At 35.1% G+C, this 27,245-nt stretch overlaps 1 protein-coding gene and 1 long non-coding RNA gene across 6 annotated transcripts in view; one reads left to right on the top strand and one right to left on the bottom strand.

The window, feature by feature from the left end:
* GUF1 (GTP binding elongation factor GUF1) lies at positions 1 to 21,905 on the bottom strand. Of its 5 annotated transcripts, none has more exons than XM_053217408.1 (18): positions 21,532 to 21,704; positions 19,961 to 20,072; positions 19,474 to 19,622; positions 19,122 to 19,202; positions 18,173 to 18,250; positions 17,047 to 17,130; positions 15,135 to 15,199; positions 13,917 to 14,120; positions 11,931 to 12,070; positions 10,306 to 10,429; positions 9,821 to 9,953; positions 8,842 to 8,985; positions 7,811 to 7,944; positions 4,686 to 4,787; positions 3,695 to 3,868; positions 3,123 to 3,242; positions 1,489 to 1,525; positions 1 to 481 (listed from the first exon to the last, which is right to left on the bottom strand). In XM_053217408.1, exons 1-18 carry the CDS (start codon positions 21,694 to 21,696, stop codon positions 344 to 346), a joined length of 2,184 nt encoding a protein of 727 aa, XP_053073383.1. In that variant the 5' UTR covers positions 21,697 to 21,704; the 3' UTR covers positions 1 to 343. The 5 variants fall into 5 exon arrangements, 4 of the variants coding, with proteins under 4 accessions (XP_053073383.1, XP_053073382.1, XP_014940232.1 ...); XM_053217407.1 differs by lacking the exon at positions 21,532 to 21,704 and adding an exon at positions 21,390 to 21,525; XM_015084746.3 differs by lacking the exon at positions 3,695 to 3,868 and having other exon boundaries at positions 21,532 to 21,871.
* LOC113602979 (uncharacterized) overlaps positions 21,896 to 27,245 on the top strand; it is a 16,186-nt gene continuing 10,836 nt past the window's right edge. Inside the window, exon 1 of the long non-coding RNA XR_003424575.2 lies at positions 21,896 to 22,304. This is a non-coding gene — a long non-coding RNA (uncharacterized LOC113602979). The remainder of the gene's footprint in view (positions 22,305 to 27,245) is intronic.

Below are 27,245 nucleotides of genomic sequence, written 5' to 3' on the forward strand. Positions count from 1 at the left end.
TTATTTTTGTTTATTTTTGAGGGGGCGGGGGTGGGGAATGAGTGGGGAAGGGGCAGAGAGAGAAAGAGAATCCCAAGCAGGTTTTGAGTCGCTAGCACAGAGCCCAATGTGGGGCTCGAACTCACAAACCGTGGGATCATGACCTGAACCGAAATCAAGAGTAGGACACTTAACCGACTGAGTTACCCAGGTGCCCCTGCTAATAGGTTATTTAAACCCAAAAACCCTGAAAGCAACAAGCAAGTTTTATAATTTTCACTCTGTTGTCAACATATACAGTTACTAAGAAAAAAGGTACACAAATTTTAATTTATGAAAATTCATTATATTTTTTTTCCAGCAATTACTTATCAGATTGTGTCTTTAGAACTTTTATAAAAGCATCTCTTGGAACTTCAATGTTGCCAACTTTCCTCAGTTTTTTCTTTCCTTCTGCTTGTCTCTTCAAAAGTTTCATTTTTCGGGTAATATCACCACCATACTGAAAAATATTTTTGAAAATTTGAAGTCCAACAAATTACTCCATAGAAAATTAATCATACAATTACATACAGACATCAACACAACTACAATAACCTTACAATTATTACCCATGAGATACACATCTGCAGTTACCTTTCTAATCCTTTCATAGATCTTAATTTAACACCTTCTCAAAGAATGATAAAGGCTTTATTTATATTTTGGATGAGATGAAACTCACCAATGAAATCTAGTACTATGTTATGCATGTCAAAGAAGAATTATCAATCCTCTTACTGATTCAAGTCTTGAAATTTTGCATCATTTATCTATAGTCCAATAAACTCACATAGGCACAAATGTGCCAGTCCCTATGCTAAGGATTTAGAAAAGGCATTTACTGGTTAACTCTCATAACTGAGTTAAGAAAACGTTTTAACAGAAAAGACACCTCAACAAAGCAATGTAAGAGAGGTGGATTTCAAACTGCCATACTCTTCCCACAGTCATTGTCTTCAAAATCTCTCCTTGGAAATTATGTCAATAATGTTATCCTGATCTTAACTGTTACAAAATACTATCTTACACAGTACTTAACATAAGGAAATTTTTATAAATAAGATGGAATAAGAATGTTATCAAAATGAATATGTTAGACAACCTGAGATTTACCTATTTAAAAAGAAAACTAGGGGACCCTGTGTGGCTTAGTCGGTTAAGCGTCCAACTTCGGCTCAGGTCATGATCTCATGGTTGGTGGGTTTGAGCCCCACGTCCAGCTCTGGGCTGAAAGCTCAGAGCCTGGAGCCTGCTTCAAATTTTGTCTCCTTCTCTCTCTGCCCCTCCCCTGCTCACACTCTTTCTCTCAAAAATAAATAAACATTAAAAAAAAACAACAACAAAAACCTAGAGATGAAATAGAAAGTTATTGTAAAAACAATGGAAACCAATATATTTATACTGCTTTTGACTTTAAACCCATAAAATAGATCTATTATTCAAAGTAGAATACAGGTAGATACGTACACATTTTGCCAAAACATTTTTCCTATAGGCTTTCACACTGTAAAAGAGGAAATTTTATATAAGAATTACATAATTTCATTACACTCTTTAAAAGTACTTTATTTTCAAAAACAATCTCTCCTTTACTAAAGATTTAAATGATCATGTTATACGTAACTAAAATTAGCTCAAATGCTCTTGTATCTATTTGGGTGTATTTGACATAAAATAGAAAATGAATTCAGCATGAACATCAACATAAATTTTATTAAGAATAAAAAAAGGTCAAGGCTTGTGTGTAGTCTTGATTAGGCCAAATTCAAGCCTTAATTATATGACCTTAATTATAAGAATTATACAAAGTAATTTCTGGCTCAACCTGAAACTACTACTAAGCACTACTACCAAAAAATTTAAAAATGGTTATCATCGCATCACTAACTCTACAAAATGTGGGTTAAGAGTGACTAGGAATATAAAGAATATATTATTTTTATAAAACTCTTTTCTGGGAAAACTAAATAATTTTAATATATCCACTCAAGCAGTTATAAACTAATCTTTCTATAGTGCTTCTAAAAGGATAAGAATTAAGAAATTTCTATAGCATTTGGTAGAAGACAGGAAATTTGAAAAAAGCTCCATTTATATATATTCGTAGGATATAAAAATCTATTTTTTTCCTTTAAGGTATTCTACTTCAACACACTTACGTTAGAATTATTTGATATTTTAAATTGCACTTTCCAGGATGTTCCCTGGTTATCAATTCCTGACCAATCTCTGGGTATTCATGAAACTCAAAACAATTAACTAAAGCAAAATTGCATTAGGAAAGAAAAATTCGTTACAAATACAAATAAAATTTATCCAAAAACTATATAAAAATGGTGGTTGTCACTTCACCACTACTGACACATGCAAGTTTGGGTTTAAACTACAACTGAATAGCAATTTCCAGCTAAGGAAAGACTTCTGATTTCCCAGAAGTCAAGGAAAGAAATATGCTACCAGATAGTTCTTGCACTTACTGTTACTAGAACAGCTTATTCCATGTCCCAATTTATAGATCACATATCATAAAAAAGATCAGTTTCCTACATAAATTAGCCTATTTTCCATGTCTACTGAATCACATAATCAATCTACAATGCAAAGCTTAATACATTAGCATTCTTCTCTCATCTTTCTGATTTATAATTCTGCTAACTCTGAGGAAGTAATATTAAATGCTTTAAGTAAAAATCATAATTTAATTTTGTCTTTTGGAAGAATATCTCCAACAATTCTTTTTTTTCCAAACTTCTTCAAAAGTTTCAGTTGCTAGTAGTTTATACACTATTCCTAACTCAGGAAATTCAGTAGTCAGTAGTCATTCAGTAAAATGAGTGGAAATAAAGCAATTCCTCAAACCAATGTCCATTATGTTAATAATTATACATAATATAGCTTAAAATGTTAAATTTAAGTAAATCATTATAACAGTCATCACTTAATTAAACGGAATTAAAAACCAGTTTAGTATTTCCCCAAGTAGGAATAAAGCTTAGGCCAATGAGAAGTTAAATTTTTCAGTATTATTTCATTCTTAAGTCATATCATTTCTAACCATTTATCATTTCTAAAACAGGGAACAAAAATGAATTTCAACTCACGTTTCTCTTGCAATGATTTTACTTCCAATAGCAGCTTGAATTGCTATCTCAAACAGTTGCCTAGGAAGAGAATCCTTCAGACGTTCACATATGGCTTTGCCAACAGAGTGTGCTTTGTCTCTGAGAGAGAAAATGCAACTATTACACATCCTAAATACAAACATTTAAAGTAGCTTTCTAGGGGTGCCTGGGTGGCTCAGTAGGTTAAGGGTCCAGTGTCAGCTCAAGTCATGATCTCATGGTTCACGGGTTCAAGCTCTGAGCCCTGCATCGGGTTTTGCGCGGACAGTGTGGATCCTGCTTCAGATTCTTTGTCTCCCTCTCTCTCTGTCCCTCCCCTGCTTGTGCAAGCTCTCTGCCCCTCCCCAGCTCATGCTCGCTCTCTCAAAACTAAAAATAATAACAAAGTAGCTTTCTAGCCTATATGTATAATAAACATAAAGGTGATTTCTTTCTTTTTTTTTGGATTAATCCATTTCTTGTTTTAAGTAGACGCCACGCCCAGTGTGGAGACCAATACGGGGCTTGAACTCACAACCTGAGCTGAGGAGATCAAGAGTTAAGAGACTGACCTTGGGGCACCTGGGTGTCTCAGTCGGTTGAGCTTCCAACTTTGGCTCAGGTCATGATCTTGCAGTTCACAAGTTTCAGCCCCACATTGGGCTCTGGGCTGACAGCTCAGAGCTTGGAGCCTGCTTCGAATTCTCTGTCTCCCTCTCTCTGTCCCTCCCCTGCTTGCACTCTCTCTCTCAAAAAAAAATAAATAAATAAATAAAAATAAAAAAGAGAGAGACTGAGCCACCCAGGTGCCCAGTAAAGGTGATTTCTTCAGGAGGTTCAAATGGAACTCATCTGTCATAAACATCGCTTCTCTCTGAATGATAGGACTTTTCTGACTGCAAAAATAACATGACCTATTACAGAAAATCTAGAAAAACATACATAAAAACCATTCCCCTCACCCATAGAAAACCAATGTTAAACATTTTAGAATCTCTGTGTTAAACATATATCCGTCCAGCTATTTTTCTGCATACATATTTGTTATTTTACAGTTTGGAACATAATGTATATATGTTTGGCTTTTTATTTAGTAGGCATTTTTGTCACTTAACAGTACTCCACAATATAGTTTTAGAATGGTTTAACATAACATGATTATTAAACAAGTGCTCCATTATTTTTATCAATCTGCTATTTGTTCAATGTGTAAGGTATTTCATTTTTCATTATTAAAAATTTTTTATGAAGATAAAAACTTGTTCTCAATTTTAAACCTATCATGAAGTTTAAAAATCATTTATTTTGTCCTATTTTGGTAAGGAAAACATTTCTTTCCATGACACTATCCTTTTTTACTATAATTCTCTTCTTTCATATTTAATAGTTTGGAAAAAAGAAGCATGGAAAAAGAATGGAAGGAGAAGCTAGTACAAGGAAATTTAATTAATTACTTTTAAGTTTTCAAAATGTCATTGTCAAATAAAAATGATCAATAATTTAAAAACATGTCAAAAGTGGTTACTTTCACATTCCATGAATGCTAATTTCTATTCAACTTACTTGTGAACAATAGTTACCAGCTCCTCTACAATATTTCCGTTCAGCAGAATATCCATTTTTACAAGTTCTGCAGTCTGGTAGCCTGCATCTTCATAATCAAAACTATGAAGGAAAAATATCCAAGTGGTAGATAAACGTTATACTTCCCAACAGATTATTTCTCTTTGCAAAACATCTTTTTTCTTCCCCTATCCTCCACCCAACTTTCTATCAAAATATTAAACACACATTTCACATAAACAAATCTAAATGACCAGAGTGAGAAACAAACTCCCTCATCTTTTCACATTTATGAAATGAGAGGCAAAAGCAAGGGGAACATGCTTTATGGGGGAAAGGAAAATAAATTGGTAAGCCAGTCTAGGAAAATGGGACAATGAAGGCAAATGTCACATTCTTCCCAATGTTTCCTCCCAACAGCTGCTTGCTGGCTGTAGACAATAGTATATATTAATTCTCAGAATTTCACTAAGTTTGGGTTTCTGTTTAGTTTTCTGTTGCCAGTTAAATAAATGTTATGGCTTTGATAAAGAGTCATCATAAATAAGACTTTCGGACTTCATATATTGCTATTCAGTTTGAATCTGCTTTTTTAGGGATGAAATGAATTAATACATATAAAGCATTTGAACAGTACCTAATACAAAAAAAACAAAACAAAACAAAAAAAACAAAAAAAAACACAAGCTATTTAGAACAGAGCCTAGCTTAGCACATAGAAGCACTTGGTTAGCATCAGCTGTTTACTATTAAACAATATGGTCAAAGCTTATCATGCCAATTAAAACAGAGTTAACTTACAAAACTGAGGTCTAATGAGAAAGAAAACTTTAATTATGCTTGCATGTCTTTTCAGTTATGGATAAGAACGTGGATAGTCCTAAACTGTCTTAACTGGAAAACGAACTCATGCCTAGAGTTGCAAATGTTTGGTTTCTAAAGCTTTTAGCAGGAAGGTGACAAGTTGATACTCATACTCTCTAAAACCAGATTATTATCAAGTTTTGCTAAATCCTTTTTCTTCAACAAACATTATTAAGCATTTATTATATACCATCATAAGTACTATGCAGAACACAAACAGAGGTAAGAAGACCTAGACATAGTCCCTAGATATCACCTGTTTACAACTTTAAAAATGTTCTGTGCTCCAAAAATTTACAATTTCTTCACTCACTTTTTCAAAAGAAGCCATTATACAAATGTCTGTATTTCTGAGCAAGCCCAATGGAAATCTAACCTCTATTCAAAATATTCATTCAAGTGTACCACTGGAATGAAGGAAACACATTTAGAATTCCAAAAGGCTACTTGGGGTTTGAGGGCAAACAGGTCTATCAAAGTAAGTGTCAGAAGCAGCTTCAATATAGTCTTTATATAAGAAAGGAATTTCCTCTTCTGACCCAGCTGCAGAAGATTCTTGTCACTTGGTTTAAGAGAAATTGTTCCTAATCTCAATCCATGAGAAGCCGATAACCTAGGCTATGATGGATTTTTTTTTAAGTAAGGAATTGACTGCATATAAAAAAGATACATTTTGAACATAAGAATTACCTCAATTCTGGAAACTGGCATTATTTTATTTTTACACAGTTCAAAATTAAACATGTTCTCTCATTTAATCTGAAATTTAAGTTTCTAAACTAAAAGATTTTGAGATCACTTAATTCACACAGTGATGTATCCAAATGCAAACTACAATTGACAGGCTTTTGTTTAAAATGTTATTTATAACCACTTAGCTTAGTGATCTTTTAATTACAGTAATTGTTTAATAACATGCTGCCTCAATTCATTTTAGTTTAAATCCCATTGCCACTTATTTAAGTTCTTGTCTGAAAGAAGACAAAGAAGAAAAATATTGGGTGACAAAGCAGAAAAAATAATTTCTCAATACAAACGCACACAAAGAATACTCCTTTGTATCAAGGGTTATAATGACTTTTTCATTAAAAAGCTCCTTTCATAAAGCTAAATTTCCAGGTCACTGTAGCATGTTCTTTGAGTATTGTAATTTTTCTTTGAATGTGTTTTTTACAGATGTGAATATTCATTTTCCCTTCTACTCCCCCAGCATATTCTATATTTTCTTTGTATTCCAATATATTTATATTCCAGTAATTTATATATTTATAATTAAGTTAAATATATTAAATTTATTTTATATTTAAATAATTTATAATTTAAATAATTAAACTTAAATCTATACAAATTAAATGTATATATATATTTATAAAAATATATTTATATTCCAGTAATTTAAGATTTCAGGATACTCAGGGCATCTAGAGTTATCTACCCCAATATAAACTATTCCCAAAATGCTATGCATTGAGTTGTTACTTAGTATTAAATCTTCCTTCACTTCTAGAGGGCTGTTCCTCCATGTACTCCTGGGGATGAGACCATGGTTTTCACAATGTGGATCACTTATTCCAGGGAAGAACAAGTTATTAAAGTGTTCACAGATACAAGGGCACACCGACCACTTTTTACAGACTAAATATGTACTTCTGTTTTCCAAATGTACAGAGGTGCTCTTAGGATTACATAACTACAAATACATATTAAATGTGCCACTGAGATCACAGTAGCTTTTTTTTTTAATGTTTTATTTATTTTTGAGAGAGAGAAACTGAGTATGAGCAGGGGAGGGGCAGAGAGAGAATGAAACACAGAATCTGAAGCAGGCTCTAGGCTCCGAGCTGTCAGCAAAGAGCCCGACACGGGGCTCAAATTTACGAACCTCATGACCTGAGCCAAAGTTGGACACTTAACTGAGCCACCCGGGCACTCCATCATAGTAGCTTCTTGAAATTACATATAATTCTAAGGGACTGGGGGAGTACACTCTTTTTATCAAGGGGATACTACAATATTTTTTTTTTTTTCCTAAAAGCAGGGTAATAGCTTGATGAATCAAAGGAACTCATTCTTCCATAAGCAAATTATGAGTACTCCCTAACACTTACAAGGTTGCTCCAAGACTTTCTATCCTTAGAGTGGTTTCTCAACTATCCTCAAGAGAGCAGAGATTATTAAATAAATAGAGTATTAGAATACTCATGCTGGTCAATATTTCAAACGAATTGTCCAGGTATCTCAATTTCTCATTAAATTTTTACCTAGCATATCCAGAAGACAGGGATTTCAAAGAATCATAAAAATCCACCACAATTTCATTCAAAGGGAAAATATATTTAAGCATAACTCTATTTTGATCAATAAATATCATATTCTTCTGAACTGCTCTTCGAGCCTAAAAAAGAAAAAAAATGTGTTTAATGATAACCTATTTAAATGGTTTAAAATGAATATAGAAAGAGGCTGATTACCAATTTAAAAATTTCCTTACAAATCCTAATAAAGAGTGGCAAAATGAAGGAATATTTCTTTAATGGTCTACTAGAATTCTGAAAACAATACTTATAATACAGAGGACTATTTTGTATATAACATATTTATTACTAAAGCTTTTAATCCTTTGTCTTTATCTAAGAATTTTATCTTTTTAAAATTACATAGTATGCAAAAATAAACCAAATGCAATTATAGATAAAGTAAAAGTTCTAATTTCTTGGTTTACAAATAAAAAAACTTAGGCCCAAAGAAATTAAGTGACTGACCAAAGTTTTCTAGTTTGTGAATACAGAATTAAAGTGCAAGTCCACTAGTAATCATTTTAGAATTCTTTCCAATAAAGGTCAGAGTATTTCAATAGGTTTGTTTTGAGGACTGTGATTTGTGGATTAAGTCATTTATTACAATGTGGCAAAAACTTGAGTCAAAAGTCTCAAATATTATAGTTATCCTTCAAACTATCCTCAATTTCAAGTACTAAAAAGGCTAAATTATTCTTTCAGCTAGTCAGTATAAATAAGCATCAAGTTTCTTTCCTTTGCTAAACTATCAACTCAGTAAATTAAGACAGATGATCAAAATTGCAATTCTATTTTCTCTTACTTAAAATCACTGATTTTAAAAGTATAGATATCTATACACCTCTCTCTTTATATATACACATGTAGATAAGACCTTTGTGAAAATTTCTTATAAATTCAATGTGCTCTGCAGAAGGAAGCCTTTCAAAACCTGAGCAGGAACCAGTTAGGGAGGACTAAATTTACTTTTATATTAAATTGTATTACATTTATACCTGGCAAAGCATCATTACTTTCCCAGTATATTCATCTGGTGTGATAATGGTACCCAAAACAACTGGCTCCAAATATTCTGTTACTTTTGATTTTTCAGGGAATTGTGCAGGATTGATGATTGTAATTTCCTTTTCTCTGTAATCCTAAAAATAAGAAAACCACCAACAGCTAATCAAGATCTTAATAATTACATTTGAAAGTTTTCAATTTTTACAGTATATGCTAGCATTTATTTTGTTATTGCACTTGTTGAATAAAAACAAAATAATTCCTCAAGGTTAGACTATTACCTTAACATGCTTTATATTTTAAAACTATCAAATTATAACCACTTAGTAACAATTTTTCATAAGTAATATATTGTGTTCATCGACATTTACTAAACACATGTCATGTACCACTTAGAAATAGTATGATGTAAAAGTACATTTTAATCTGCCCATTATAAGGCATTAGCTTCCTAAGTTAATTTTGTTGGAAGATATTTACAGATGCCAATGTTAAAATTTGTTTAGAATGAATATATTGCCACTTAGATGGAATACAGTATTGTCTCTATCATTAACCTGAAATCTAAAATTTCCTACAGCCAGATAGCAATAAATGCTTCACTTTTCATAAGATAAACTACTTATGATCAAAATTATATTCTTCATTTTTGTGCTAGATTTTGAACAGTATTTAAATTACTAATTCTACTTTTTACTCTCAGTAACAGGCTAATATTGACAATATACAGATTTTTATCAGGTTAAGAAAAATACTGCATGGATTAGTTAAGCGGCTTCTTTATCATTAGTCATAAGGTAATTCAATTTTTAATGTCTACTAATCAAGAAATAGCTCACATAATAGCTACTCAGCTAATGGTGTACTAAAAAGTTTCTCTTGCATTCCGCATACACACACACACACACACACACACACACACACACACACGTATTTAGTTTTCCCATGTATGCTGGTTCACAACAGTACCTTTATCAATTTTGCTGATGAAAGAACAGCTTTATATGGAACAGTAGGGGTTGTCAAAATTACAGAAGCATTATATTCTTGTTCTAGTCGCTGGTTGAAAACTTCCATGTGCAAAAGTCCAAGAAATCCCAACCTGGGGGAGAAAAAGCCAAGCTCCAAATATCTGTCTCAGGGGTCTAGTTCCTTTGATGAACATAGTCTTACTTTGTGGAGGAAGGGTAGAATCAAAAGTCATTCAAGCAATTCACATCATAATTAAATGCTGTTATTAAATAGGATTCAAAATTTCCATTGGGATTCTATTTAAAATTGCTATAAAACTTACCCACAGGACATGAATACAGGGTGAAATAGGCAGATGGTTGTTTTAGTTAGCTTTACACTAACAAGAACTTATCCTCAGTAATCAAATGTACAGGAGCAATAAACCACTTAAACTTCATTTTTCAATAAAAATCTGACACTACGGTGTAATAGAATCTTACCTCCAGCCAGCACCTAAGGCAAGGCTACTATCTCGATGAACCGTCACACTGGAATCATTTATAGTCAGTTTTTCTATAGCACTCTTCAGATTATTATATTCAGATTGGTCTATAGGGTACATTCCTGAGGACACAATGATTTCTAGTTATCACATGTGAAAATATGCCTAAAAGCTAAATATACAATGCTTCCAAGATCAAAATTAATCATTTACCTTTTAAATTACTTCCCTATATTTCACTGACCACAAGAACTGGCATGCTAAAAAAACTGAATGTTAAGTTACATTGGCTTTAAATATCTTTAAGTTTCAAAGCCTTATGAATTTACAACTGGATTCACACTCCAAGTGATTTTTTTATGTGTTTGCACAAATATAATTAAAATAAAGAAGAACCATGAAAATTAAACCTATTGTAAGAAAAATATATTTCAAGAAACAAAAGTTAAAGACATTCCACAGCTACAAATGAAACTCCATTAGTAGATAAAAAAACAAGTAAAAATAAAAACTACACCAAATCCTTAATTCTTCAGGGCAGATAATCTATTAAAACCAAAGATATGATTGACTTTGCCTAAAAGTGGGCATAAACAAACTTCCTACTTCCCAGTGCAAGATCCTAAATGGAGAAAACCAAACGCTAGATACCCAGCATAGAGTAACTTAATGACGTCCAATCAGGTGTTTCTTTTTCAAACGTCTGTAATACCACACAGTAGTAAAAGGTTGTGAAGTTATACACAGGAGGGGTAACACTATCCCCACTATCCACTATCTACACTAGCACTGTACAATATATATTTTTTTAAGTTTATTTATTTTGAGGTGGGGAAGGGGCAGACAGAGAAGGAGACAGAATCTCAAGCAGGCTATACGCTCAGCATGAAGCCTGATAAGGGGCTTGATCTCATAAACAACGAAATCAGGACCTGAGTGGACATCAAGAGTCAGATGCTCAACCAACTGAGCCACCTAAGCACCCTCAGCACTGCACAGTATTAAAGAAAGTCCAACTAACAGGAAGGCACTCAGTAAATGTCCACTGATAATTAGTGATAAAAACATCCTAATGAGAAAAATATTCCAGGGGCTCATGGATGGTTCAGTTAGTTAAGCATCCCACTGTTGATTTTGGCTCAGGTCATGATCTCCCAGTTTGCGAGTCCAAGCCCCGTGTCAGACTCAGCACTGGCAGGCAAAGCCTCACTCTCACTCACTCTCTGACCCTCCCCTACTCATGTTCTCTCTCTCCCACTGCCACCAGCAAAAAGTAAATAAATACACTTAAAAAAAAAAAAAGAGAGAAATATTCCAAATGTAATGACTTACTCTCTAGGAAAACAAGAAGGAGATTCATATTACTATGCTCTTTCATATATCAGGTAGCTTATTTCTTAAGTGCTTGTATTTTTTAAGTTCTAAAAGTTTAGGAAATGATTTCCTACATAAAGTTTCACTACACATATGAAATTAACTAATACACACGAATAGCACACAAAAAATCTAAAAGCAGCAGAGAATTCTAGTTCAGCTGTTATTTAAAATGAGTATTTCTAGTAATTTTTATTTCAGTTTACACAACAAATTGGCCCTCATCCTTTGAATTTGTGAGCTCCTCACCTGCAAATACCATTGGTTTCGCTGATTTAAACCCAGGCAAGGGCTCCACTGGTTGTTTATGTAAATACAATGTATCTCCTATTTGTGCTTCAGTGACATCTTTCATCCCAGCAATCAGATAGCCCACCTGTCCTGCATATCTAAATAAAATTATTATATGGAAATATTGACTGCTTTAGTGTTTCAAATGCAAACTCATAATTAGCTCTACCTTTCCAGGAAATTATTACACTTTCCAAACAAAACCTTGTCTAATTCAAAGTAAGTATTACATATCACAATTCTCAATGCTAAGGATTGTCAGCAAAAAAAACATACCATGCTTTACAATCCATTATCAAGGACCTCTGCAACACAACAAGTCTATGGTCTTCTTCATGACTGTGCCCACCTTTGCAAATTAAACAACAGCTTCTAAAATATAATGTAAACACAGTAAAACTAAGTGCAAAAACACCAAATGCTTCCTATAGTGTAAAACACTACTTTATTAGTGAATTGTATCACAAATGTACGTAAAAAAAAAAAAAAAAAAAAAATAGATTTTTAACCAAGCAGAAAAATGTGAACTCTTAAATAAATCTGACATCAATTTGACGTTCCTCTTATAGGAAAAGAGCAGATCCCAAAATTTCAGTTTTTACCTTAGTTCCGGTTCTTTTTTTTTTTTTAAGAAAATTTCCTACATGATAACAAACTAATTTACATTTAGGATAAAGTACCAAAATCTTTAGTGAAGATACAGTAATAGTCAATGTTATGATCTATATGATGTAACTGAGACCCCAATTTGAGTAAAATTAAAATAGATTTTATGACTAGGGGGGTTCTGGGTGGCTCAGTCAGCTGAGTGTCCGACTTTGGCTCAGGTCATTATCTCATGGCTCGGGGGTTCGAGTTCTGCATCTGGCTCTGAGTCTGACAACTCAGAACCTGAAGCCTGCTCCCAATTCTGTCTCCCTCACTCTCTGCCCTTCCCCCGCTCATGTCCTGTCTCGCTCTCTCTCTCAAAAATAAATAAACATTAAAAAGAAACTTAAGGGGCGCCTGGGTGGCTCAGTAGGTTAAGCATCCAACTTCAGCTCAGGTCATGATCTCACAGCTCGTGAGTTCGAGCCCCGCGTCGGGCTCTGTGCTGACAGCTCGGAGCCTGGAGCCTGCTTTGGATTCTGTGTCTCCCTCTCTCTCTCTACCCCTCCTCCGCTCATGCTCTGTCTCTATCTCAAAAATAAATAAACATTAAAAAAAAAAAGAAACTTAAAAAGAATAAAAATAAAATAGATTTTATGACTCAATTAAAAAATGTAACGAGCAAAATAGTGCTAGTTTTAGACATACAAGATTAAATGATCAAGTGTGACTATATACCCACTTAATTTACTACCTTAATTTTTACAGATGAGGAAACAAAGACCTTAGAATGCTCCAAGTATGTACCAGGTGATTTATCCCATCAGTACCCAGAATACTGATGGAGTAGGCAGGCAAATATTTGTAAGTGAACTCAGAATTCAGTTTTTCGCTAAACCTCACATGCCATGGATCCCAATCAAAGTTTTACCATGAATTCCATACTAAAGAAAAGAATTACCAAATTTTCTTCACTACTTTTATGTTGAAAAATCTAATTATAAAAAATTAAGTATCAAAACTGATACCCAGTATAATGTGGATATATATGGGTGACAGAACCATCTCTTTCACTGTCTCATCAAATATATCAATATAGGATCCAATGTGCACTAGGATCATAAAATTTGTCACAACTAGTCAAAAGGAATAAAAATACATCAAATTTATACTGTCCTTCACACATGAAATTCCTTTTGCCAAAGCATTTAATATTTAATTGCATTTAATGGTAAGTTTTTTGTGTTGTTTTTTTTTTGTCTGAGTTACGAAATTGGGACTAAGGATACCAATCTAAGAAAGGCAGAGATAGAAACACATACAAATGTATTTTAATTACTATTGTAGATTACTTACAGTTTATGTGCTGGCTGCTCATTAGGATTCAGAACTCCTACTTCATTAACTTCATGTATCTTTTTAGTATGTGCAGATACAATTTTATCTCCTTTGGAAACCACTCCATCAAATAACGCTACATTGGCTATCACGCCCCTATACTGGTCAAAGGTGGAGTCAAATACCAAAGCTCTCAGGGGGTTTATGCGATGTACTTTGGGACTATTAAAAATAAGGAAAAACACACACACATAACAAATTTAAAATCTTAATAAAATGTCTATTTTCAACTCAAATATTATGCTTAATTTACTCTTATACCTGAGAAAAGCTGATAACTGTCAAGATAAAAACATCTTCCCATAAAGTACAATGCCTATTTTTAAATCAATTTTAATTCAACCTTAAGTTTTAAATGAATGACTGTCTTAAAATGATTTATGAGGGGATGCCTCATAAATCAACTGAGGGGCTCAGTTGATTAAGTGCCTGAGTTCAGCTCAGGTCATGATATCACAGTTAGTGGGGCTCATGGGATTGAGCCCTGAGTCAGGCTCACAGCATGAAACATGCTTAGGATTCTCTATCCTTCTTTTTCTGCCCTTCCCCAGCTGGCATGCACCCTCTAATTTTTTATTTCTAAAAAAATAGGGGCACCTAAGTGGTTTAGTCGGTTAAGCGTCCAACTTTGGCACAGGTCAAGACCTCACAGCTCAGGAGTTCGAGCCCCAGGTCAGGCTCTGTGCTGAAAGCTCAGAGCCTGGGGCCTGCTTTGCATTCTGTGTCTCCCTCTCTCTCTGTTCCTCCCCTGTTTGTGCTGTCTCAAAAATAAGTAAACATTAAAAAAATGGTAATAAAATTAAATAAATAACAAATAAATAAATAACTTATCCTCTCCAACCACAAGAATGGGCTAATCTAAAATAACACATGGGTGGCACCTGGGGGCACCTGGGTGGCTCAGTCGGTTAAGCGTCTGACTTCGGCTCAGGTCATGATCTCGCGGTCCGGAGCTCGAGCCCTGCGTCAGCCTCTGTGCTGACCACTCAGAGCCTGGAGCCTGTTTCAGATTCTGTGTCTCCCTCTCTCTCTGACCCTCCCCCGTTCATGCTCTGTCTCTCTCTGTCTCAAAAATAAATAAACGTTAAAAAAAAAAAATTTCAAAGAACACATCAGACTGACAGTCTTTATACCATTAAAGACAAACAAACTATAGAAAAATAGCAAAATACTTACGGAGGTATTCTTTCAATGACTGCCTGAAGAACTCTTTCAACATTTGTTCCAAGTTTAGCAGAAATCTAAATTTAAAAAAATAAGCATTTAAAGACTATTTTTCTACCTGGTGACTGAGTTTTATGGTCAGAAAAAAGAAAGAATTCTAACAGTTATCAATTTAAAGAAAGTAGTAAAAGGAAGCACAAAACTTATACTATACGTCAAGTGTCCTTCCATTACAGTTGGGTGACTCTACAGTTCTTTAATTAAATTACAAAAGCATTCTGATTATGGTATTGAAAGAACAGTGGTGTAAGAGTTTTAAAATATCTGAGTAGTTATGACTCTGTATGGAATGCATGACTTTGACCAATACGTATTTCTTTGAGCTGCAAGTTCCTCATCTAATAAATGATTATTTATATTTTTCCTAAATCTCAAGATTGTCACGTGAAGAGAATAAACAATATATGTGGATGATAAGTATGGCATTCCACCTAAAACACCACAATTTGTTAAACGAATATCCATGACAACACCTGTCTTATTCAATTATTTACTATGCTTACTTCTTTCTTTACTTATTAAATGACTGTCTCCCCAAGGAGAATGTAAATACAATGAGACATTTTTCTCAGAGAGATGCTATGATGCAGAGTAACTTAGGGAGGCCTCTCTGATGAACTGAGACAGGGGTCTTACCTATTCTGCTCACTGCTGTGCTCCTAGCTGACACCTACCAAATAAGTACCTGAATAAATTTTGTAAAGATGCATTAAAATCAGAATAGTTGATTACACTTTAATAAAACATAACCCAAGTTATGAAACCATAATTCCAGGACTGCTTTATGAGGTCCCTCTTTATAATAAAAAACATTCAATTCTGTGTATGTGTATCTGTCTCTAAGGGAAAAAAAAATACTGCTTTTCAGTTATTACATTGTTGTATGTAGTCAACCACTGTGTTAAGGGTAAATAGATAAAAAACAGTTATCACCTGAAATATGCCTTTTCAAAAATCAAACAAGACTGAAAGTGGAAGCTAAACATTACATTGTTGCACTAACATAGTTACTACACAAGCACTAGCACAGCAGTTTGGTTGTGGCTATTCAACACTTAAATCATCATTTGAAAATGAAAATTCAAATTGAAACTAGTATCAACTTGGGGCACCTGGGTGGCTCAGTCGGTTAAGCATACAACTTCTGATTTTGGTTCAGGTCATGATCTCGCAGTTGGGGAGACAGAGCCCCAGGTTGGGCTCCACAGAGCATGAAGCTTGCTTGAGATTCTCTGTCTCTCTCTGCCTCTCCCCGACTTGTAACACATACAAATGTCTTAAAATTGGTTTGAAGCTGCTCATCAAAGGAAGTATTTCCATAGGGACAAAATGGCTAACAAGAAATACTACTGCAATCAATTGCAGAAGGCCTACATTTTAGTCCTGGCACATTAGCTCTCTAGATCTTACTCTTAAGAATGGGATAAAATCTTTGACCCTTAGTTCTTTCAACTGTATCTCAAGTGGGACGCCTCGGTGGCTCAGTCAGTTAAGCATCTGACTTTGGCTCAGGTCATGATCTCACAGCTTGTGAGTTAGAGCCCCACACTGGGCACTGTGCTGTCAGCTCAGAGCTGAAGCCTGCTTCAGATTCTGTGTCCCTCTCTCTCTCTGCCCCTCCCCCCCAAAAAACTAACATTAAAAAAACATTCTTACAACTGTATCACAAGAAAATTCCTATCTGTCATAACCACGTAACAAGGATTTCTGGGAGGATCAAATGAAATATGAAGAACTTTGTAAAACTATGAAAACTTTATATAATGATGGACTCTCAAATACTATGAAATTTCACTAGGCCAATACGAGATTTTTAAAAGTATAACTATGTCTTCACAAAAAAAAGGGGGGGGGGGTATCTTACCTTAATACATTCATCACCTGGAATATCAAACACTTTTTCAATTTGTTTTTCAACACTTTCAGGATCAGCATTCTTCAGATCGATCTTTAAAAAAAAAATCATTATGCCTTACTTAATGCAGTAAAAATAAAATGTATTACATATTAATAGTATTTGGAAATATTTAAAAGCATACTTATAAGCTCATTGATCCCTCTATTTTTCTTTTCAAAAGGGTTAAAATAACCTAGATACAGGCAATACAATTTTAACAAGTATAGCCATTGAAAAACAAAGGGCAGATAGCAGGATGTGCAAAAAATTTAGGCAGCTGGCAACTCAAGTCAGGAGAAGTGTTCAGTAACAATTTGTCAACCAAACTGTAAACTGACTTTATAAGTTAGATATAACTTATGGCAACAAACTGTCTTACCTGTAAGGCAACTTTGCCTCTTTTAAATTTAACTCCAATATCAAAAAATTCAACTAAATGCAATGCAGATTTTTAAATTAAGATTCTTTATTAGTTTTAAAACATAAAAGTTAAGGTTTAATAACAGTGCTCAGTTTAGCACTTGTTATGTTTCATGTATTACATTATTTCCCCGAAGATTATAAGTGCCTTTTCTTTTCCTATCCATGCTTTATTTTTTTTATATTTATTTTTGACAGAGACAGCATGAGTCAAGGAGAGTCAAAAAGAGGGGTAAACACAGAATCCAAAGAAGGCTCTAGGCTCTGAGCTGTCAGCACAGAGCCCGACAGAGGGCTCAAACTCACAAACCATGAGATCATGACCTGAGTGGAAGTGGGAAACTTAACTTACTGAGCCACCCAGGCACCCTTCCTATCTATGCTTTAGTGTAACAGACATATTTTGGCTGTCCTGCCTGTATTCCTTTCCTGCAGAAATAGCCCTCAATCCCTCCATGTAATTCAGGGAGACTGTCTTCTAAACTACATGTAAGGATACAGGAATTTGAGCTTCAATTCTATTCTGTGCAAATTCAAAGAAGTAAATCCTACTAATATATTTAATATAGAGTTGAAGATCCCTCATATAAAAATAGTATACCAAATAATCAAACACTAAATTTACTTTTAGAAGGTAAAATAGTAAACAGCATTGTTGTCTCACTGGAATTACCTTGTTTATAACTGGAATTACCGATAGCTGTGCTTCAAAGGCAAGAAAGAAGTTTGCTACAGTTTGGGCTTGAATACCCTAGAAATAATAAGACACAAGATACTGATATGACCATCTACCAACTATCATAAAACTTGTAATATAATACCATCCCACACATTTTCCCCAAAAGCAGAGGTATAAACTATGGTATCTATACTTCCATGCATCTGGATGATTCCTTGTGAAAATTCCTTTCATTTCAGGAAACGTTTATTGGAGGACACTGTTAGGACTAGGGACAAAAACGTGAAACATGAACCCTAAAAGCTTACCAAAGAACACATTCATGTAGTGCAGTTTATAAAACCCAGTACTATACATATAAGGTAGGCCTTGACCTTCCCTGAAAAGATCAAGAATGGTCTAACACAACAAAGACCTTCGGGTTTAGAATGAAAAGTTTATGAGAAGCTGAAATACATCAAAAGCTTACTTTAAATAGTATATCACAACTCTTACATCATCACTCAATATGTTTTTATGTTTATCTTTATACCACAAAAGAACTTAGTAATGTTATTGGCATGTTTCTTTAAACCTAACATTTCCCAAATTATTACCTTAAAATTATCCAAAATGACTTCTAAAATAAATTCATTTTCAAGGTCTGCTAAAAATTAGTATTAAAACCCCAAATTAAGAACTACTACAAACTGAGTTTTTGGAAGGATAAATCTCTTAACAGTTCTGATCAGCATAGAATGTTTAAAATATGGACTAGTCCATTCCAGACTGCTTTAGTGCAATAAAACTTCAAATTAACAGGACCAAAGCATATGATTTTGGTTAACTAATACAATAAATCTTATTTTCAAGCGTAAAAATTCTATTTCCAAAACATATTTTAAGGAAAATCTCTTGAACAACCAAGGAGCACGTCACACCACATAAAATTAAAAGTACCTACCTCATTTGCATCAACCACAAGTAAAACACCCTGGCATGCAGAGAGGGACCTGGATACTTCATAACTAAAATCCACATGGCCCTGAGGAACAAAAATCATTGATACTTCTGAAGTTAGCCATAATTATTTTTTTATGCCAAACCTACTGACTCCTCTTGATAGAAAGTTAATAGGTTTCTTTTTTTAGTGGATGCTTGTGAAACAAGTTACTCAAACATAAGAATACTGAGGAAACAAAAAGCAAAGTTAAATGTTTATTTAATGTTCAGTTCAAAAACTGAACAAGGATTTGTTTGCACTCTTAATACAAGGCTGACTTTAGTAATAAAGACAAAATTAATTCTCAACTTACCGGTGTATCAATGAGATTTAAAAGGTACTGCTTCCCTTCCCAATTATAGAAAAGAGATGCTGTCTGTGCTTTAACAGTGATTCCTCTTTCTCGCTCCACTTGTAATTTGTCAAGAACCTGCTTATTATTTTTTGTTTTATCAATTGTGCCTATAAATAGAAATAGTTATTGGTACTTCTAAGAGCTTTTAAAAAGACACAATACTGGATACAAAATTAAACCAGTTGGGGCACTTGGGTGGCTTAGTCAGTTAAATATCCAACTCTTCATTTCAGCTCAGGTCATGATCTCACAGTTTGTGAATCCCCACTTGGGATTCTCTCTCTCCCTCTCTCTGCCCCTCCCCTGCTCAAGCTCTTTCTTTCTTTCAAAACAAATAAATAAACACTAAAAGTTTTTTTAATAAAAATTAAATTAAAATAAAACTTCAAAAAGCATGGTAAAAATAATGATTAATCACTCATGGCCATTTATAAATTGAAAATACCTGTTAGTTCCAGAAGCCTGTCAGCTAAAGTACTTTTGCCATGATCCACATGTGCAATGATACTGAAATTTCTAATATTTTCAACAGAGAATCTAGACATGTCAATTTTTTCCTAGAAAGAAGAGAGAAATGAAACATTTATGAGTATACATTTTGCATGATAGGAAACAAATATACTAATTCAAAAATGTTCCTTTTGTCTTCTTTGAACAATTTCATTTATAACATTTATATTATTCCTCTGACAACAAAGAGATATACAGCTAAACTCTTATTACAAACAATTGATTAAAATAGCACTCATCAAATACATGAGTTTCATTGTTAAGGTGATAACTTAGCTAATTAAGAGTCCCTTATAAATATTCCCACCACTGAGAAAATGATTTTCATGAATGAAGAACCCAAGACACCTAGAGCTCCTGAAAAAGCTTGGAGCAAGCACCTTGTCTAACAAAACCTCTTGAGGCCAAAAACAAAAACATACAAACAAAAGCTACAGAAATGTTTTAAGGAGAAAAAAAAGGAAATTCTTTGCCCTCATAATACATTTAACCAGCAATCATATCTAGTTAAAAACCTGTGCTCCTAATATTATCTTCAAAAGTTCTATTTAAATAAATTTTTGTTGTTGTTGTTTGGCAACTTATTTGGACAGAGAAAAAAGTTTTAACATCCGCAAAAAAATCTCAAAAAACAAACAATAAAAACTCTTATCACTTAAAATTTAAAAACATTTTAGAATGTGACTCCTGAGTTTTAGTTGCATACATCATCTTTAATGCTTTAGGAAGACTCACTGCAACCTGCTAAAAGTGGGTATACAAGTAGAGTATGTCTGGTTTTTTGTACCCTAAATACTTTATTTTTCCAATCAAATCTGTATTTCATAACCAGCATTAAAAATAGGAAAATTACATTGAAATCCACAATACTCGTGACCTTTATAAATGTTCTAATACAAAGCAGACAACGAAGGTGCAACTTACATGTGAAAGAAATTCTAAGAAAAAAACTAAACCTAATTTTTTTGCCCAGTGGATTCCTCCTCCCCCTCATCTTTCAACTGGCATTCAATTAAAAAGATATACAGGGCAATACCACTTTTAAGAACTTGAAATTGCAACATAAATTCATTTTACATTCCCCACGCATTTTAGAAAAGGGCAATTAATCATATTTAAGTCTTATTTTTTCCAATTACTCGTAACTTGCATCCAGTTACTCTACTTCTCTGCCTACACTGTATCTCTTCATAGTTATCAAACAGTGCCTTCTCCACCACAAGAACAAAGGCTCAGAAAACAAGTTTGTTTGGGATCACATAAAATAAACAATAGTTACCCACATTACAAACTAGGAAAGTCAGAACGTGACTTGTCCAAGGTCACATTGGGGAGTGGTGGAGGATTCAGAACCCAGAGCGCACCTGGAGCTCTCAGCTTTGCCGCCTTTAAAGAATCGCAACCTGCGTCCACAGGTAGTTTAGGAAGCCCTTCACGCTTCCAAATTCGCCAGGAGCGCCCTCCCAAGTTTTAAAACAGAGTTAATTAGAGCCGAATGGCGGTCACCTTGCGCTCAGCCGAGGTGTAGAGCCTGTCCCAAGCCCTGAACTCGGCAGGGGCCCCACGGGTCGGCGTGGGAAGAGGCTCCAGGCGGCCCCGCTGTGCGGTCCCTGCGGCCCACACTGCCAGCGCGCGGCCGTGCGACCAGCCCCGACCCACAAGAGTCCACATCCCTTCGCGCGACGGAGGCGTCAGGTCTGCACCTCGAGACAGTTCTGCGCCATCGCCGGTAGCGCGATTTCCTACAAGATGCCCCCGGCTAAGATCCGGCGAAAAAGACCTAAACCGTTTCACACCCGCGGAGAAGAAAAGCTGCTGGGGACAACTCCGCCCAACTAGTGACTCCGGTGCGACACAGGGGACGCAGCGCCGCCGTTCGGCGCCTGCACGTCGCCCGACGTCGTGACGCCGGCGTGCCTCCGCGCGGGGCTGTAAGGGAGTCACGTGAGGGGAAGCGCTCTCCAGCAGTGTCAGTCTGTAGCTCGAAACAGCGTTGACATTTAGCTTCCTATCAAATGGCAAATAATATTGCAACTGTTTTTGAAAGTCTGAAAGTCGAAATAGAGTCCCCGTGTTGTTAGTGATATTGCTAATATTTTAGTGCACCTGTAAGGAAACGGGTGGTAAAATTGATTGCAATAATGTATCCTGGGAAAGTTTGGGACAGGAGAGAAGGTGAAAAAAAGTTACACACTGAACTCCCAGAAGTCTCCATCATCTTCAAGTTACGATGTCAACAAATACTGACCTTGCAGAGGGCAGAACTCTGGCTAAGTAAGGTGGGTGGTAATGATAAGAGATAATGAGACCAGTGTCTGTCCCCCACTATCACCTTTGAGCTTTTTTGGACTATCTAGTGTTCGATACAGAGGAATGGTAACAGCAGCTGTGTTGAGTTCACCGTTGTATTGGTTCTAGTTTGTTCTTGGACTCCTATTAATTAACCAAAACAGTACTTGTTACAACACTAATTACTACTATCACCTTTGTTAGAGAATAAACTTTACAGGTACCTTGAAGTACAATGAACATGATAATTCATGATGCTTTACAGAAATCAGTGTTGCCCAAACAGCAGTAATTTGAATATTATTCTCATTGATTTCACCATATCTTTATACTCCTTTTATATACTTAATATTTTTCTTTAAATCAAATTACCTTTGATACTTAATTTATTTTAAAAGAAAAATTTGTATCATTACTATAAATAGAAAAAGCAGAATGACTTGTCATAAATTAAAACAGTAAAAATAAGTGTAATTAATTTTTTTTAAAATGTGATTCAATGCTAACATCTTACCTGTGAAAGCCTCTGAATCTCTCTTGATTGAAAACGTGGATTAGCAGGCATTACAGAAGAATTTAGAAACAGCACTAAACAAACATTTTTCTCCTTGACTTAATTAGCAGTATTGAAATAAAATTGGAAGAATTTTCTCTGTATGATTCAGTGTTCTGGATGCCATGTCTGTCTCACCTAAAGTCATCTTGGTACCTCCATTTAGTCCCACATTCTGGGAACACTGCAATATCTTATGGGGTTGATGCTGCATTCCTAAACCCACGGATGTGTATTCCTTAGAAAAATACTCACTGAGCATTTGTTGTGTCAGGTACTGGACTTGATATGGGAACTCGAAGAAATTAAGCAAACTGTCTGAAATCACATAATAGGTAAATGGAAAAATCTGTATTTGAAACCAAAGCTCATCCCTCTGCAATATCTTTGACAGCACAAGTTTATTTAGTTTTCAATCTGGGGAGAAAGGGAAGGTTGAGTCAATAAAGTTTCAAAGTGGAGGTATATTATCCTCTGAGCCTGGAAGGATAAAAAGTTTTACTATAGTTTAACCAAGCAGAGGGATTGTGGACAGCATAATTGTACCCACTATGTTCCCAGTACTACTCTACACAACTTTGTTTTTATCAACTTGTTTAAGCCTTACAGGGCCCTGGAATGCAGGTATTCTTGTGACTATTTTTTACAGACATCTGAGAAAAATGTGGCTTTTTAAGAAACTTCCCACAGTTACACAGTTAGTGATGAAGTGGGCTATGACCCCAAACAGTCTAACTCCAGAGTCTGCACCCTTAACCATTCCATTAAAGTCTGTTGAGCAAGGGAAAATAAGTAAAAACATATGAACTATTGAATTCATGGTCGGTAGAGGGAAATGGGCAAGACTTGGGACAGTGGCATTTTGAGGCAAGGACTTCTGAAGAACTCACATAATTAAAATCTGACATAAATCAAGAATCCTCTCCCCCGTGAATAACTATATCATAGGGAGATTACATCCTTAGTATTACATCAGTTGGTTACATTGGATTGGTTACATCAATCCACAACTATTGTATTTATGTATACTGTATACATGTATTTTAAAACATGTTCAAAGGGCTTCTCAGTGTGGTAGGGCTGCCATAACAAAGTACCACGGACTGGTTGGCTTAAACAATAGAAGTGCATTTTCTCATAGCTCTGGAGTCTAGAAGTCAGAGATCAAGGTGTCAGCAGGGATGGTTTCTCCTGAGGCCTCCTCTCTCCTTGGATAATAGGTGATTGTCTTCTCCCTGTTTCTGCATGGCCTTCCCTCTGTACCTCTTTGTGTCCTTATCTCCTCTTATAAGCACACCAGTCATTTTAGATTTGGACCAACCCTAAAAACCTCATTCTAAATTACCTCTTTAAAGATCTGATCCTCAAACAGAGTCACATTCTGAGGTGTACTGGGGTTAGAACATCAACATATGAATTTGGAGGTGGGGGAGGGGCAATTTAGCCCATAATAAAGGGAGTAATAAATAAAATCCTAATACGTAAATAATTCTAGCACCTCTAAATTTGCTTCAAAGTTACTGTGAAGCATTTTAACCCTAGCATACTGTTAATAATGTTTAGGATGACATCACAGCAGTCCTCACAAGCACATGCACAACTTTAAAAGCGTATTTAGGGGACGTTAACAAAGGACCTCCAATACTGTTAGGCAGCTAAAATGGTGCCACCGTGTGTCTCCAGTGAAAACTACAGCTTAGAATTCATTTTTTAAGTCAGTTTTTAAAATCTGTGATAATTTTTAGAGTTTCGTGTATTTTCGAATTAGGGCTTTATGAATACTTTCATATTACAAAATCGAAGTTATTTGAGGAAAAAGGGAGAAAAGTGGCAGGAGTTATGTGTGGAAAAAACAATTTCAGTCAAGTTGGTGAAGAACTTTGAAAAAGGTCTTGCTAGTTAGCATTTCACCATTTTCCTGCCCAGAAGCTATTGTACTGTATGCAAGGAAATAACACATCAGGTTTTTGTTTTCAGAAGCCTATTGTAACAATGGTGTGTAAGTAGACTGAAGAGGAAAGCAAATGAAGTGATGAGAGAGAAATGGAGACAGAGAGAGGGGAGGCTCCGATTTTTATAATCTAGGTGAGACACGCTAAAGGCCTGAATGAGTCACTGGCAGAGAACAGGGATGAAAGAGTAATTGGTGGGTATTTTGGAGACAGAATTAACAGGGTTAATTTGATGTAGAAAGAGGTAGGAGTCCAGGATGACTTCACATTTTCTAGCTTTGGTATATTGGAAAATGAATTGATGTTTACTAGAATGTGACACTTAGATATTCAGTATCTAACAGGTGCTTGGGAAAAAAGTTCAGGGCTAGAATTTTGCAAACCATACATAAAAAGATGATGACAACCACTGTGGGAGTTTTTGAAGTCAGAGGGTAGTAAATAAACTAGTTGAGAAAATAACTTGACACACTAGGATACTCTTTTGTTAAATGAGAGAAACAGTTCACAGTCATGGAATAGTATGTGAGGTGCGCATTTACATTTTTTTTAGAAATTCCGGTAAGTATCCAAAAGCACAGTATTAATTCAGGGTTGCAAAAATGAAATACATGTGGTTATGGTACTGAAAGGATTCACCATCAAGGGAAGAAAGTCATTATATGAAAGATAATTGTATTACAATATTGTAATTGCTATGATAGAAATGTGGATAGGTTGTTGCAGGAGAACGGAAGGGAGGCACCTTTCATAGTCAGGGAGTGGAGGTCTCAGAAGAGTCTTCATGTGAAAGTGAATTTATACACACTTATAAGGACTTAGTATGTGCCACATATTCCTCTAAGGATTTTATAAATACTCTCTCAATTAATCTTCAATACAACTCTATAATCAGTATTATATCCCCTATATTAGAGATGGGGAAACTGAGGCTTTAGCAGGTTAAATAGTTTGTTTGAATCCACATACATAGTATGTAACAAAGGGACATTCAAACACTACTCTGATAGATTTCAAAATCATTCCATCGGCCACAAAATTATGCCACCTAAGTTGGTGTTCCGATCCTAGCTAGGCTGATAATTCAAAGTGGAGCGTGGCATTCCAGATCCTATGTGAGGAAAGGCATGATACATGTAGGAAACTTCTAGCACTTCTAGGTTGAAGGAGTTTAGAATTCAGAAAGAGATGAAGCTTGAAAAGAAATCAGAAGCTAGACCATGGAAGGAGGAGTGTGGCCTTCATGTTGTAGGTGGTTACAGCCACTGCTGGTTTGGAAAGGTTTTAGGCAAGGGGAGTAACATGGCTAGATAGTGTTTCATGTAGGTCGATCTGACAGCTGCTTGAAGGCAGGTTAGAAGTTAGGTTTGAGCGATAAATGATGATGGCTTATTAGGGCAGTGGTAGGGTAGGGATGGAGAAGAAATAAATTTGACTAAAAGATAAAATTGGCCTGCCTTGAAAAGAGAATTGAATATGAAAAAGGCAACTTTTAGAACACCAAAGTAAAAAAAAAAAAAAAAAAAAAAAAAAATTTCCTATTTCACACTTGAAGTGTATCAACTGGTCTGTGGTTTTCATTCATCACAGATATCATCTATTGGTTTAGAAGATTAAGAATACAAGGGAAGAGGCACCATTTTGTTTTGTTTTGCCCCAGTGAGACTCTTGTGACTGCCTTTACAATTCAACTGCTTCATGGTGTATTAGTCTTTATGATTTAAAAAAAAAAAAAGTTGGGAGTGGGGCGCCTGGGTGGCTCAGTCGGTTAAGCATCCAACTCTTGATTTCAGCTCAAGTCGTGGTCTCACAGTTCATGGGTTTGAGCCCCACGTACCACTCCATGTTGACAGTGCAGAGCTTGCTTGGGATTCTTTCTTGCTCTCTCTCTGCCTCCCTCCCCTGCTTGCACTCTCTCTCCCAAAATAAATAAACTTATAAGAGAAAAAAAAAAAACCACCTTAAAAGCAAAGCTTCTGGTTCACAAATTCCTCCATGAAACTTATTGATTCAGGGATTTAGAAATAACTGAAATGACTTGTCTTTGGATTCCTATATTTATTGTTTGGGTATACAAAAACCTGTTTGATGACCTAGCCTAATGTCTTGACCTGCTGAAATGATATAGTACTCATGCACCAAATTATGTCACACATGAATAGCCTGGCTGCTGTGTCCTTCAGGCATGTAGCTTTCATAACTACAAGGGAATGCTCAACAATGGCTGTACTCTTTGGAATATCATATATTTGGGAGCACAGATCTTCACTAGTAAAACTATGAAAGCTATGTCTTTTTCCAAAAGCTATATCAGTGAACATTTGTATTTTACTTAAAGAAAATACTGAATTAAACATTTTAATCGATTTTGTTATAAAAAGTTAAATTCCTAAATAAGTAATTTATTATGGATGTTAATGTGTAAT

Source organism: Acinonyx jubatus, chromosome B1 (genome assembly GCF_027475565.1).
Source record: "Acinonyx jubatus isolate Ajub_Pintada_27869175 chromosome B1, VMU_Ajub_asm_v1.0, whole genome shotgun sequence".
Lineage (NCBI taxonomy): Eukaryota > Metazoa > Chordata > Mammalia > Carnivora > Felidae > Acinonyx > Acinonyx jubatus.